The following is a 15,458-nucleotide window of genomic DNA, read 5'->3' as shown; positions in this document are numbered from 1 at the left end:
ATTGACTTACTTTTTTCAGTTAGTTACTCAACCTCTCTGAGCCTCATCTGAAAGAAAGAAGGGACGATAATAATATCTACCTCATAGGATGGTTGTCAGACTAAATGAGATAATGCACAGAAATCGCTGGACCCAGCATTGAGAAGGCTAGTAAACGGCAGCTTGTCATTACTGTTGTGTGATTGTGTCCTGATTTGTGAAACTCTGACTATCACAGAGAGACAAGCCTGTTAGCAAGCATCATCGAGCGAGATACCTGCCTGGCTGTGTGTCTTTCTAAAGTAGAAAGACTCTGGTCTGCCATGCCCAGGGCCAACCACCAGCGCCCTCTGCCTCTCCTGGCTTCCCACAGCTGGGCCCCCAGACCAAAACCCCGTGGCAACCGCCCCTCCACCAGTCGAGGAAGACAGACCTGGAGCCCCTGAGCCTCCCCCTCTGCTGGGGGTATTGGTTGCTCTCCAAGACCCCGCATCTGGAACCGACGTTCAGTTCCTGATCCCCGGTCAGAGCAAAGTCTGACTGAGCCCAGTGGCTGGGGCATCAGGGCTTGGACTGGAACTGGCGTCTTCGGCGTGGGCTCCTAGAGGGCTGGGCTGGAAATCACGTATTCCAAAACAGACGGTAGGCACCAGAGGAGGCATGTGGATCCTGGTCTCAGAAAGGAAAATCCAGGGTTTTCTCGGCTAACGCAGCCAACACAGGAGTATACACCCAAGCCTTGCATCCAAGGGGGAGGAGAGGAGGTAATGTGAAAAAGGATGATGAGGTTGGAAGCCAAAAAATGAGGAGCGGGGAGAAGAGCCATTGAAGATGTGACAGCCAGAGTGGCTTAGGGCAGGCAGCCCGGGACTTACACTGTGACAAATGAGAAATGGCCAGAGGCTCACCTTTACGTGACGCCAGAGCTTCCAGTCCTGGGCCAGGGGTGACACCTTGCAGAGCCCGGGTGTGGTGGCTGCATACTGGTGTGTACCAAACTGCCCCCCAATGTAAAACAACAACAATCATTTTCTCGTTGCAACAACCCGTCATGATCACGGTAGGTCGCGTTTCCCGTGTTCCTGGGGATTGCCTGGGCTCAGCTGGCGACTCTTGCTGTCGGTCCCTCAAGTGGTTGCTGTCGCATGGTGGCTGTGACCCCATTCACCTCAAAGGCGTGGGTCTGGCAGCAGATGCTGGCTGTTGCCTGGGACCTTCGCGGGGGCTATCAGCTGAGATACCTACGCGGGACCTCTCCCTACGGCCTCCCAGCATGGTAGCTGGTTTCAAGAACAAGCATCCAAACGGAGCCAAGAGGGAAGCTCTCTAGCCTTTCTGCTGTAGCTCTGGAAGTCACACGGTGTCACATGCACTGCATTCTGTGCGGTAGGACCCAGACGCTAAGACCACCTCCTACTCAAGAGGAAGAGAATTACACTCCACCTCTTGGTGGGAGGATGTCAACGAGTCCGAAGACATGTCTTAAAGCCACCACGCCAAGAAGGCTGGGGGTCTTCTGGCTGGGCACACTGGCTGCCAGGCGGAGGCACTAACTCAGGTGGGGCTTATAGTAAAGACAGGTGGCATGATAGGAGAGGTCGGATGTCATCACCGCCCAAGGGCAGGAACGCTCGGAAGTGAAGGACAGGTCTGGATGTGCAAGAGTTCATTCTGTGGCTCCAGCACGGCCGTGTCACAGTGTGGTACTGACGGGTGGGCTCAGCTCCGCGGCTGTGACTGGCAAACCTTGAGATCTCAGGGCCTCAACCCAACCGAGGTTCGCTTCTTGCTCACCCCACCCGTCTCATGTGTAGGGTGGTCAGGGGACCTAGCCGACTGGAAGGTCACCCGATGCCACGGCAGGGAAGATACATTTGGAGAGCCGCACACTGGCTCTTTGATACTTTAGCCAAGACGTGATTGATGTATGTCCCTTCTGCCCACAGCCCATTGGCCAGAATTAGTCATGCGGTCTGCCCCAGCAAAAGGCTGGGAAATGTGGGAAGCATAGGGGAGGGAGTACCACCCCATCAAACACCAGTTCATTCTCCTTCCACAGACCTGCTACTCGCCTTGTCAGAGTGGGTCCTGTCAGTCCCTCGTGGGAAGCTCCCCAGGCACCCATTAGAAATGCTGACATCTGGGTCCCACCCAGCCTGCTGAATCAGACCTTCTGGGTGGGGGCCTCGGGATTGTTCTGACCTACCTTGTGGCTTCAGCTTCCCGTAACTATGCCTGGGCTTTACTTTCTGGTCTTTGCATCTTTTCGGTCTCCACTCCAACGGCAAAAGATTTCGCCCTCTGCTATTTCTCTACGGCAGAGTCTGCACAGAGGGAATCGGATTGGTCCGCTCAGATTTTGACCTCTGGACACATTGGAGGTTGTTAGCGTCAAGGAGCTTTCTTTTCTCCTCCTACTCCTCCTCCTCTGCCTCCTCCTACCACGTCTCTTTCTCATTCATCATCCCCATCGATACATAGGGGTAATATAGTGATTAGGAGTGAGGGCTTTGACACCAGGCTGCCTGGGTTTGAATCCCAGGCCTGCTACTTACTAACTCTGTGACTTTAGGCAAATAACTCTTCTTGCTTTGTTTGCTCCTCTATCAAGTGGGGATCGTAACAGAAATGATCTCGTAGGGCTATTGAGCGAATGAAATGAGTCAACATGATCGTGCGAAGTGGGGTGGGCACAATCGAGCCCTTCACCTGTGGGATCTCCCGGTATATAGGGTCAAACTTAGTTAAACTGTAGGCCACCCAGCTGGTGTCATGGAGAATTGCTTGGAGTGGGGGGTGTGGGGTGGGGGGAAACCACACATTTGGTAACCGGAAGTGCCAGAAGTGTTCTATATCTAAATAAAGGAGAAACACACAGGAGGTGTGGACAACTGGGTGCTTCCCTACCCAGGAGGAAAAGACTTTTTCTAGTCATGTCCAAAGAGCAATGGCCAAGGAAGCAAAAGCAGGACAGTTGAGAACAAATTAAACGGGCTGTTCAAAGTTTGACTTTTGACAAACGTTTTGCGTTCCTTCTCAAGGGCCATCAGCCTGGGGTAACCACTCTATACATGGGCGCCACCTGGTGTCCATGCGGAGTAATTCCTCCGGAACCTGCCCGCTCTGCGTTATAGGACAGGCTCCTTCATCGTCCGTTTTCCTGTTGTGGGACATCTTATTGGGAGGGCCTCAGAGGATGAGGCCCTCTGGTCCTTGAAGTCTGGGTTTGAATTTCAGTTCTGCCACTGATGGAGTGACCTGGGGCAAGTCCCTTCTCCTCCTCTAATCCTCCCTTTATCCTCAACTCTGAAATGACAAATTACACCTCTCTGAGCTATGGAGAGGATCTTGAGAAAGTGCTTTGTGAGCTGGGAATAATTGGAGGCAATGGAAAGAGGCATTATCTGCAGTCGAATAGGCCTGGATTCGTTTTTAAAAATATGAATTGTGCACCTGCTCTAAGCCAGGCAGTATTCTGGATGTGGGAATGTAGCAATGACTCAAACAGACAAAATGTATATTTTCATGGACTTAACATTCTAGCATTCCAGTTTCTGAGTCATTCATCCATCTACAAATATTTTTCTGGTATTACTATGTGCCAGGCACTTTCTTAAGCAGTGCGCACAGAGGGAATCCAATGTGGCTAGAATATAGGAAGCAAAGGGAACAGGGTTGATCAGGGATAGGACCAGGTTTTGTGGGGCCTGAAGCTTTTATAAAAGATCTCGGATACTTTTTTCTTTTTTTATTAAAATTTTTTTTTTTTTCAATGTTTTTTTTTTATTTATTTTTGGGACAGAGAGACACAGAGCATGAACGGGGGAGGGGCAGAGAGAGAGGGAGACACAGAATTGGAAACAGGCTCCAGGCTCCGAGCTGTCAGCACAGAGCCCGACGCGGGGCTCGAACTCACAGACGCGAGATCGTGACCTGGCTGAAGTCGGCCGCTCAACCGACTGCGCCACCCAGGCGCCCCTCGGATACTTTTTTCTTAAAGAAACAGAATACAAGTCATAAATACAGAACTAGGTTAGAGAAGGAATTTTTAAGAGAATGACAGAAGAAATAACAAATTACAGAGTTTATAAAGCTGACCAATAGCATCATACATTCTAGAGACATTGAATAAAATTTTTATTAATTAGCTGCATGATATAGTTCCATAATAATTTTTCTCTACATTTTTTGTTGTGTATTCTTTGATCACCCAGTCAAAAAGCAGCGATTTTTTTTGTCTTTCTGTAAAGACAAGGAAGATAATTCAGTCTTTACAGGATTAATTAACTTTTGGGGGGACAATTTAAACAATTTTCTTTAAGTTGTAGAGCTTAATGCCATGTAAAAATTTCAGATTATTATCATATTTGTCATACATAAATTTCTCTTATGTATGAGCTGGGAGTCTTCTGATGTACAGTCGTGGCTAATTTTTTTTTTAATGTTCATTTGTGTATTTTTGAGAGAGAGAGAGAGAGACATCGAGCATGCCCTTGACTGCATGCACAAGCAGGGTAGGGGCAGAGAGAGAGAGGAAGACAAAGATTCCCAAGCTGGTTCCACATTGTCAGTGCAGAGCCCGATGTGCAATCTCACAAACTGTGAGATCATGACCTGAGTGGAAATCAAGAGTCAGAGCCATGCAGGGGCCCCAGTTAGTGACTAATTTTAAATACTCTGAGTTGAAAGCACCCTAACCAGTTTGTCAATATCACCCTCCCCCCGCCCCTCCACAAAAAGAAATCTTTATCCTTGTCAGTATTTCACGTCAAATAAGTGAGACATTTTAATCTTTTTCCAGTGAATTTTGTAATTCACTCCTTTCAATTAACTAGATTATTAAACAATCCAAGTCTGTTCAGTACTTTGGTTTCAAATGTACCTAATTCTTCTTCTTTTTTTTTTTTTTTAATGTATTTATTTAAATTCAAGCGAGGTAACATTTGGTGTATGGTTGTACCTATTCCTCTCAATGAATTACTACTTTTATTATGATCTGCAGGCCATTTCATCGATAAGCTCCAGACATCGCTAGGGCAGAAATGCTAAGGACGACAGGACCCAATACAGCGAGGTCATGAAACATCCAATTTCCCACAAGGATGTGCTAGCTATTTATAATACTGCTACGTGTTTGACACACGACCTATAAACCCAGGACTCTGCTATTTCTAGTTTCTGCCATTCTTACTAGAAGGGAAGGGAAACCACTCCGTGCATGTTTAATCACATAGGCTTCACTGCCCAATATATTTCTGACAGTATAAAGAACTTCTGCTTTAACGAGACTCAGCTGAGAACCAGGTCCTTTGCTTATAGTTTAGTATGTCTGATGGTTGGGAGAGTTTTTTGTAGACTAGCTTCTGGCTCTGTTATGTTTCAAATCTCGCATCCCACCCACTATGTACATACTCTTGATGCTGGGCCCTAAGATGTCGGAAGGCTTGCACCTCGTGTCACAGTGTAGGATGAGTCCTCAGTGGCCAGGAGGAGTTTTCCTGACCTTGCTGTAGATGAAGGCAACTGTGAACCACATAAACAGATCCCTCTTGTCTTAGTCTTTTCGGGCTGCTGTAACAAACTAACCACAGGCCGGGTGGCTTAAAAAGCAAACAGTTGTTTCTTACAGTTCTGGAAGCTGGGAAGTCCAAGATTAAGGTGCTAATACATTCTGTGTCTGGCAAGACCCTGCTTCCTGGTTCACAGACACCTCTTCTCGCTGTGTCCTCACGTGGCCGCAGGGGTGAGGGAGCTCTGCAGGATCTCTTTTGTAAGGGCACTAATCTCATTCATGAGAGTTCCATCGTCATGGCCTAATCACCTCCCAGAGCCCCACCTCTTCATACCATCACATTGGGGGTGAGGATTTCAACATATGAATTTGGGATGGGGGAGACACAAACATTCAGTCCAAAATATCTCTGAACCAAAATTGAATGTATGCCTGACACAACTCTGCCTTAGCTGTGTGAAAATTAATAACGGGAAACCTCGCTAAAATGGAGTTGAGAGGTTTGGGCAAGGGGAGCTCTCATGCCCTACTACTTGTAGTCAACTGCAGACCCCGCAGGAAGAGCCATGGACTTGACCTTGGACATGGATACTACTCTACTATTCCAGCTGGATGAAGAGACCCTTTCCTTATCCCCCAGCAACAGCTCAGCCCATAAAAAGCCACCGTACTTCAAACTCCCAGTTTACTCCAATGGACTTTTAGTTCATACCCACCTTCCCCTTTCTTACCCCCTTTCTCCTTAAAAAAGTGTGCCATGGGGCACCCGAGTGGCTCAGTTGGATAAGCGTCTGACTCTTGATTTTGGCTCAGGTCATGATCTCAGTGTTGTCAGGCTCCGCACTGAGCATGGAGCCTGCAAGGGATTCTCTCTCTCTCTCTCTCTCTCTCTCTCTCTCTCTCTCCCCCTCTCCCCTGCTGTCTCTCTCTCTCAAAAAACAAAACAAACCAACCAACCAACCAACAAAAAACCGCGTGCCTCTCACTTGTTCCCCAGGCATGCCTACAGTTCTGCTACAGCTTATTTGTCCCAGGTTGCGATTCTCTTTTATTCCCAAATAAACCAGTCTTTTGCTGGTGGAATAACTGGTTAACAGCTACATCCTTCAGGTACTCCACTGCCACTGGATGGAGAGCCGGAGTGGAAAGAGACATCAATCTTAAAGGATTACAGTTAAATATCTTACTTCTACAACATTTACAAGAACGTACACCCAGGTGCTATGTCTCCTCCAGGGCCCCTGCAAGCAAGGGTCCCGAACCTGAGGCTTCACTATTGTCGAGATAAATCTACCCTATGAAATGAAGCTAGAAAATAAGTAAGGGGGACACTAGGCAGGCCCCTGCAGTTGTTAGGAGGGAGTTAGGACTCGATTCTAAGAGCAACAGGAAAACTTAAAGGGCTTTAATGGACGAGGACGGGGGTTACATGATTTGATTTATATTTCTCAAAGACTGCTCCGGTTTCGGCGTGGATGCTGGGCTTCAGGGAGGCAGGTGACATTGCTGAGGACATTGCTAAGGCGGCTGGTGGGCCTTCCCCAGGAGACAGATGGCTTAGACTAGGGTGGGATGGGTAGAGGTAGTGGTTTGAAGGTTATTTTGGGGGCTGACTCAAATTCAGTAGAGGTGAGGTGGGCATCAAGAGGGTCTCCCAGGGGCGTGTGGGTGGCTCAGTCAGCATCTGACTCTTGGTTTCAGCTCAGGTCGTGATCTCATGGCCCATGAGTTCAAAGCCAGCATCCAGCTCTGTGCCGATAACACAGATCCTTCTTGAGATTCTTCCTCTCTCTCTGCTCCTCCCCCTCTTGCTCTCTCTCTGTCTCTCAAAATCAATAAATAAAAACTAAAAAAAAAAAAAAGTGTCTCCTAGGTATCTCCTTGAATGGTTGCTGCGACCCCACCCCCTGAGGCGGGAAAATGGGAGCTGGATGGACCTGTCTGTTCGACCTGTTGGAATCCTGTCTCTACCATTGCCAGCTACGTTACCCAGGACAGGTCACTTCTCTCTGGGCCATTTCCTCATTGCAAAAGGAGGAAAACTAACATCTACCTTGTGAGGTTGCTTGAAGAGACCCCTTCCATAGGCCTAAAATGACGTCGCTGAGGCCAAGTCCCCAAACCAGGGCTTCATGCGTAAGCTATTTGCCGTTGCAACCTCCCCCAGAAATGTAGTCTTAACTGGTCAGTCAGGAATTTTCTGACGGGTACCACTGAGTGTGCCGCAGGGGCCCTCTCCACCCCCTGCCCCCAAAAAGATGAGGGCACATTAAGACCGCTCGCTCTTGCCCCTAAAGGAAAGCGAGCTTGCCTGAAACAATCCTTTTCTTTTGCTAACTTTCTTGCCACGCTGCTCTTCCAAAACCTGTTTGGTACTTTTCCTTCTACTTGCTAGATGGAGTGCAGCCTGACTCACGAATCATTTAATAAAGCCAGTTAGATCTTTAAAATGTACTTGGGGGGCGCCTAGGTGGCTCAGTCGGTTAAGCGTCCGACTTCAGCTCAGGTCACGATCTCGAGGTCCGTGAGTTCGAGCCCCGCGTCAGGCTCTGGGCTGATGGCTCAGAGCCTGGAGCCTGCTTCCGATTCTGTGTCTCCCTCTCTCTCTGCCCCTCCCCCGTTCATGCTCTGTCTCTCTCTGTCTCAAAAATAAATAAACGTTAAAAAAAATTTAAAAAAAAATGTACTTGGTTGAATTTGTGTTATTTAACAAGAGTAAATGAGACAACCTATCAGGAGAAGCCTGGGATCTTATAAATAACCTATATGTTGAATGCCATTTTTGTTCCAAGATTTATTAGTATTTACTATGAACCTCAAGGGAGGAAACCAGCCTTGGATCCTTATTCTGTGGTATGATTTTTATTAGGTTCTAGCAATTGGCTCTGGCTATTGAAAGCAGTGATGTCCCCAGGCAAGAAAATAATTGCTGTCCCCAAAGGGCGGGTCAATGTGACTGATCTTTTTAATAACAACAGTGATAATAGCTAATATTTCCTGAGCATTTATTATTATCAGGTTCTTTACATGCTTTTTCTCATTTATCTCTCACAATATGGCACAGGTACCTTTATTATCATCATTTCCATTTTACAGATAAGAAAACCTGAGGTTCAAGTGATTAAATAACTTCTCCAGGGACCCCTTAGGTAGTAAGTGAAAGAGAGGAGAGTCCATCCTTGGGAGACCTGGCAGAGGGGTCAGATCACCTTTCAGAATTGTTCTGTAAGGCCCGGCCCCGCCCCTGTCATCCTCCCCCCCCCCCGTCATCCTCCCCCCCCCCCCGTCATCCTCCCCCCCCCCCCCCCCCCCCCCCCCCCCCCCCCGCGCACCGGGGCTGTCCTAGGTTAGAACTCTTGACTGGAGGTACCAAGCCAGAGACTGCCAGTCAGGCCTGTGTCATCCCGGCCCGTCTCCGCCCCTCTCCCCGCCCCATCCCCTCGCCCCACCCCATCTTTGTCAACTGCCCCGCCTATCGTCCCTTACCGCCCCGCCCATCGCCCCGTCCATCACCCCGCCCCGTCCTTTGCCACCCCGCCCATCGCTCCGCCGCGCCCTCCCTGAAGCCCGGCAGCTCCCACAGCGTGGCGTCTCCGACTCGACGCGCGGACCCCGGCGACTCGTCCTCTAGCCCCAGCGTGGGCGCACCTCTCCTCAGAACCGGCGCCGAAAGTAGGGCGCAGTCTGAGGGGCCGGGAGGGAGCCGCGGGCTGAAGGCGGGCTGAGTGACGGGGGCCACGGCCACCCGCACCCCGACACGCGCGCCCCCCGCCGGCTCCTCAGCCGCGCGAGCCCCGCGGACCGCGCCTGAGAGAGAAACGCCGTCGCCTGCAGCCCTTTCGGGCTGGAGGCGTGACCTGGCGCTTCTTCCCCTCGCGGGGAGGACCGGGCGCCTGGGGTCACCTCTCTGGCCTCAGTTGCTCTCTCTGACTAGCCGGCCTTGAAGTCTGGGGAGACGTTTGTGGAGGAAGCCTTTGGCGTCCCTCGCCCTGGCGCTCGCCGTCCTTCCCTCACAGCCGTGGACGCCCTCACCTTGCCTCCAGCGCCTTCCCCTTCCTTGCCACGCACCCCGTTTGCCCCCATGAAGGAGCTCGCCCTCTGGCCCTCCCCACGCCCTGTCCCAGAGCGTCCCCTCCGCTTGCGCCCCTCACCCCCTCCTGCGGGCGGCCGCCCTCCCCTTGCCCTCTCCTCCTTCCCCCTCCTCCTCCCTCCTCCCTTCCTTCCCCCCTCCTCCCCTCCTTCCCCCCTCCTCCCCTCCACTTCCCCCTCCTTCCCTCCTCCCCCCTCCCCCCTCGTCCCCTCCACTCCTTTCCCCCTCCCCCCTCCCCTCTGTCCCCCTCCCTCTTCCTCCCCCTCTCCCCACCCTCCTCCCCTCTCTCCTTACCCTCCCCCTCCCCTCCCCCCTCCTCCTCCCCACCCCCCCATCCCCCTCAGTGCTCAGGGCCCTCTCTCAGCAGCGGCCTGTCCCTGGCTCCCAGTTCCCGTTTCTCTGGTTCTCGCCAGCTCTGCCTTGCTCCAAGCTAGTCCAATCCAGAAATAAACCTTCGAGAGTAGGGGTGGCAGGAAGGTTGGGGGGAGGGGGTCGTTGGGGAGGGCAGAATATGTACTCGGGAAAAATCAATATCTCAGATTGAAAAGCAGAGTTGTTTTGCCTTAAAATACATCAATAACCATATACCTGGGAGCAATTTTATAAGATAAACTGGAATGTATTCCAAGATACCAAACAGTAAAAAGAATAAAGTGAAACCAAGGCAGGCACAGGCCATAAACATTAAAATCTCCAGCTCTACCATTGGGGAATGTGGTTTGGTAGACTGCCTAACTTTTCATTTTGGGCCCAGTGATTTGATTTTTGGGGTGGAAATGTGCATTGATCAAAATTCACCTAAATCTTGAATTCTGTGGCTGATTTTGTTTTTGTGTTCATTTTGTCTCAATTTTCTCTTTCAGTCAGAAATTCAAGTAGAAAACAAGCAAAAAGGCTTTTATAGTGGAGGCTTAAGATTTCTTATATGAGCAATAATCTGATTCTTCACTAGAAGTCAAAGTATTATAATATCCCTTTGCTTAGAGGAGACTTATGATATTCTCAAAGATACTACAATTTGTAGAAATGTGCATAAATTGTTTTAGTTCTAGGTGAAGTTTTTTTTTCACCATTCTTGTTTGAAAACGTTTAAATTTGATTCTTGTTTTCTTTCTTGCCTTTCGATTCTTTTCCTTTAGTTTCTGTTTCCTTCATTTTTCCACTTTATAGTCCTTTGGAATTCCATTATTTTAACTTCAGAAGTTAATAAATTGCTGACTAAACCAGAGTATCTTGAAGAAAACAAAGAAATTCAACACCTGGTTATAAATCAATAGTCCAACATTTCTCAAATTCCTAAGTTTTAGAAAAGAGTTGACATGTGTTCACTTTTCTTAGTTTTTGTGTGCCTTTTCCTGTTCTGTTGTTTTTTCCCTATTTCCATCCTATTTTTCCCAGGCCTCCGCCTCTATTTATTTGACCTTATTAATAAGAGAACTTAAATTCTTTGTAGGAAAAAGTAAGTAGAATGTAAGAAACCATCAGTGATCAGAACACATGTAAATCGGGTGTGGTTCACAACCTAATAGAGTTCTCATTAGTTTATAATTTTGTATTTTACATAATGGCTTCTTTACAAGAAACTGAATTGAATAATAGCTTCAACTGGAAGATAATCTGTTACAGAAATGATAAAAAGTGCTTTTGCTAAGAAATAGCACTGAAATGTTTTTGTAATCAAAATTTAAATATTTTTTAATGTTCTCTCTAGTTGTTAAATACCCCTAAGGAATACAGGCAACATGTTCTACACACATGTGCTTATGAGTAAGCGAGGGCCGTTGGCCAAAATCTGGCTGGCAGCTCACTGGGAGAAGAAACTCACAAAGGCTCATGTATTTGAATGCAATCTAGAGATAACCATTGAAAGAATCATTTCACCTAAGGTATGTTATTGATTCAGATTATAATATGTATTTGGCATGATTTATGGAGAGGAAAGGAACTAAAATATGTTCTATCAGAAAATGCATCTCCAAGGAAGTTTTACTTTTTTTTTTTTTTTTTTGGAAGTTTTACTTTTGAAATGGTCTTCTTTAATTCCTATAACATTTATTACCTGAGCACAAACATATGTCAATTTCTGTGGGTAATTAAGTGTTTTCATATGTTTATCATAGATTAGACCCTGAAGGAGGAAGGTCATATTTTGTACATGTTTTGTAATCCTTTCTTATTCCCTTAGCAAAATACTGTAGACACAGTAGGTACCAAATAAGTATTTCTTAAAAAAATAGTGAGTGAATGAATATGGAGAATAGAAAAAAAGAATGAGTATAAATCAAAATATATATGAAAACACTTCATACAGTACTATGTTCATAATAAAATACTGTAAGATATTAGAATTTGCATTAAAATATTATTTTAATATTTTTAGAAGGTAAGTATTTTTTCTGCTTGCAAGAAGGATGAATAATAATTGAAACCTTTCCATGTGTCAGGCACTGGGCTAGACTTTACACTCATTAGATCATTTAATCTTCATATCAACCCTGTGAGATAGGCTTCTTTGAGCCTCAGTGAAGTGTGGTAGTTAAGAGCATGAACTTTTGAGTTAGCCAAACTTAATTCCTGCTCCATTTCTTGGTAGTTTTCTTACTTTGGGCATGCTACTTATCATATCTGAATCTCAGGCTTTTTTCTTCTGTAAACAGAGGTTCATATCAAAATTAAGTAATACATGAAGAGCTCTTAGGACAATTCCTGGCACAAAATAAGTATATAATAAGTTGTAACCATTATTAATAAATTGAAGTTCAAGAAGGTTGAACTTCAAGTCTCAGCAACTAGGCCAAAACTTGAACCCAAGTCTGCCTGACTGTAGAGTTTATATTCTTCCGTGAAACTAATAATCACATATTTCACTTAGATGGCACATTAGATTATCTTCATTGAGTAAGAACAAAGGTTAATCATTTTACAAGATGAGGTAGAAGTTAAGTGATTCACTTTTTTTTTTTTTTTTTTTTTTTATGTTTATTTTTGAGAGAGAGAGACAGAGTGCAGGTCGGGGAGGAGGGGCAGAAAGAAGGAGACACAGAATCCGAAGCAGGCTCCAGGCTCTGAGCTGTCAGCACAGAGCCTGACGTGTGGCTCCAGCTCACGGACCATGAGATCATGACCTGAGCTGAAGTGGGACGCTTAACCAGCTGAGCCACACAGGCATTCCAAATGATTCACTCTAAATAAGAATACAAGGGGCCCCTGAGTGTCTCAGTCGGTTGAGCAACCGGCTTCAGCTCACGGTCTGTGCTGACAGCTCAGAGCCTGGAGCCTGCTTCGGATTCTGTGTCTCCCTCTCTCTCTGCCCCTTACCTGCTCATGCTCTGTCTCTCTCTGTCTCAGAAATAAATAAACATTAAAAAAATAAATAAATAAAAGAATACAAAATGTCTTCTTCTTAAAGAGAGGGCATTCTATGATTTTATAATTTTCAAACAGGGTTTATGAATCTAATTCTCAATATTCTAATGCTTTAAAAATTCTTGAAAGGTGAAAATTGCACTTCGAACTTCAGGACACCTTCTTTTGGGAGTTGTGCGAATCTATAATAGGAAGGCAAAATATCTTTTGGCAGATTGCAACGAAGCATTGCTTAAAATGAAGATGACATTTCGCCCAGGTATACTTGCAACATTGATTTGTCTCACTCACCTTGTTTCTCTTTTGCATTTTTATTTTGGGTGGGCTCTTTTAATTGGTGGCACTCCGTAATTCCAGCGTGTATATATGAATATAAACTTCCTTTTCACTGATTCTAAGTTTCCGTGGTTAAGGACAAATTATATTCTTTCCCTTGCTCTTTACCTGTGTTTGCAAGAAAAGCTTGTGCTTTCAAACACTTGTAAAGTTCCCGCATATTTACATAAGAAATCTACTTATGTAAGAAATTCTGATATTCAGTTTTAATGGATTGCTTAATTTACCACATTTATTTTTGCCTGTATGAGATAAATTAGAAATAGTGTAATTGACAAAGCCTAGATATCATAATTGTCATTGTTTTCAGAATTCTCGAGACTCTAAGTAGCTTAGGTTGTTCTTACTATTTATGAAACATAAAAAAATTTTAACGTTTATTTATTTTTGACAGAGAGACAGAATGTGAATGGAGGAGGGTCAGAAAGAGAGAGAGAGACACACAGAATCTGAAGCAGGCTCTAGGCTCTGAGCTGTCAGCACAGAGCCTGACCTGGGGCTCAGACTCTCCAGCCTTGAGATCATGACCTGAGGTGAAGTCAGACGTTTAACCTACTGAGACACCCAGGTGCCCCAAAATATTGTAGAAAATCTCTCTTCCAGAGTGCTAGAGATTTACATGTGTCATAAATATGATGGCTTCAAATTTTAACTTAATGTTAAGACATTCATCATTTCCACCTTGTGTTATGGTTATTTAGGTACAGGCCTTGTCTCTCACACTAGTTTGTAAGTTCCTTGAAGGCAATATGTTTGTTGTGATATTTTCTAAATCTCTTATAGTACTTGTCTCAGTGTCTTGAACATACTGTTCCCTCAATTAATATTTGTTGAATCAGGGTTGACACGTTGTTTTTCTTTATTTAAAATATTTGTAAATTCTCTACGTAGATTTATACTCATATCAAATATGGTTCATTTGTCAATTATTTCATTTATGTGATCCACAAATATTTATTGATGCCATACTTTGTGCCAAACACTATTTTAAGGCTCTGGGATACAAGGACAAAGAAGGCAAATAAGGTCCCTTTCAGTTTGGAGAGGATATCAGATAATAAAAAAGTTTTTTAAAATTATAATAATTGTAGATAATGATTGTGCTATGCAGGAGTCTAAACAGAGTATTACAACAAAAAATAGCAGAAAACTTTACTTGCATTAGGCTAATTAGAAAAAGCCTTTCAGAAAGGGTAGAATTTAAGCTCAAACTTGAAGAATGAGAAGTACCCAGCCATGTAAAAAGTCCCTGAGGGAATAGCATTCCGGGCAGAGGGGAACTGTCAGAGCAAAGGTCTTGAGAGGGAAAAGTGCTCAACTTGTTCAGGTAACAAAAAGGCCAGTATGGCTAGAGTCTAGTGAGTGAGGGAAAGACCCTTCGATGATGCTGACAGGTTTGTACAGCTGCAGAGGTTCTGATTAGAAATTTGAATTTTATTTAATACACTGGGGAAGTCACTGAATCACTTTAAGCATGGGAATGAGCTGAGCTGATTGCTCTTTAAATATTTTTAAATACCACTCTGGCTGTTTGTAGAGAATGGGACCGAAGAGGGGCAAGAATTGGGAGTTTCTTATATAACATTATTGCTCATTGGATGTGGTTTTTTATTCTTTTCAGGGCTGGTTGACCTTCCAAAAGAGAATTTTGAAGCTGCTTACAATGCTATCACATTGCCAGAAGAGTTTCATGATTTTGACACCCACAATGTGAAGTAAATTATTTTTTTATTTTCCTTCAATTTAATTTTCTTTTAAAAAAAGTTTATTTATTGATTTTGAGAGAGAGAGGGAGAGAGGGAATGCGAGTGAGGCAGGGGCAGAGAGAGAGGGAGAGAGAGAATGCCAAGCAGGGGCTCAAGCCCACTAACTGAGATCATGACCTGAGCTAAAATCAAGAGTTGAAAGCATAACCGACTGAGCCATGCTGGTGACCCTCAATTTGATTTTCTTACTTTCATCTTCAGATTTCATGAATACAAGTGGACTCTAGTTAAGAACTGAAATACACATGTAGTTGATAAGACTTAAGTTTAGTGTGAAATTTTGAAATATAACACCAAAAATGTATCATCATATTTGCTGAATATAATTTGCGATATTAACGGTATGTTCTTCCATTCATTCGGTAAATATGTATTGGGTGCCTTCCATATGCCAGGCACTGCTCTAGAC

At 45.3% G+C, this 15,458-nt stretch overlaps 1 protein-coding gene across 1 annotated transcript in view; it reads left to right on the top strand.

The window, feature by feature from the left end:
• The first annotated feature begins 9,051 nt into the window (after window positions 1-9,051).
• RAD21L1 (RAD21 cohesin complex component like 1) overlaps window positions 9,052-15,458 on the top strand; it is a 29,836-nt gene continuing 23,429 nt past the window's right edge. Inside the window, exons 1-4 of the mRNA XM_058685147.1 lie at window positions 9,052-9,163; window positions 11,293-11,467; window positions 13,077-13,206; window positions 14,905-14,998. Coding sequence (XP_058541130.1) covers window positions 11,324-11,467; window positions 13,077-13,206; window positions 14,905-14,998 — 368 coding nt within the window. The 5' untranslated portion in view covers window positions 9,052-9,163; window positions 11,293-11,323. The remainder of the gene's footprint in view (window positions 9,164-11,292; window positions 11,468-13,076; window positions 13,207-14,904; window positions 14,999-15,458) is intronic.

Source organism: Neofelis nebulosa, chromosome 9, assembly GCF_028018385.1.
Source record: "Neofelis nebulosa isolate mNeoNeb1 chromosome 9, mNeoNeb1.pri, whole genome shotgun sequence".
NCBI lineage: Eukaryota > Metazoa > Chordata > Mammalia > Carnivora > Felidae > Neofelis > Neofelis nebulosa.
Note: the sequence above shows the minus strand (reverse complement) of the source record. Positions and strands in the feature narration are given on the sequence as shown.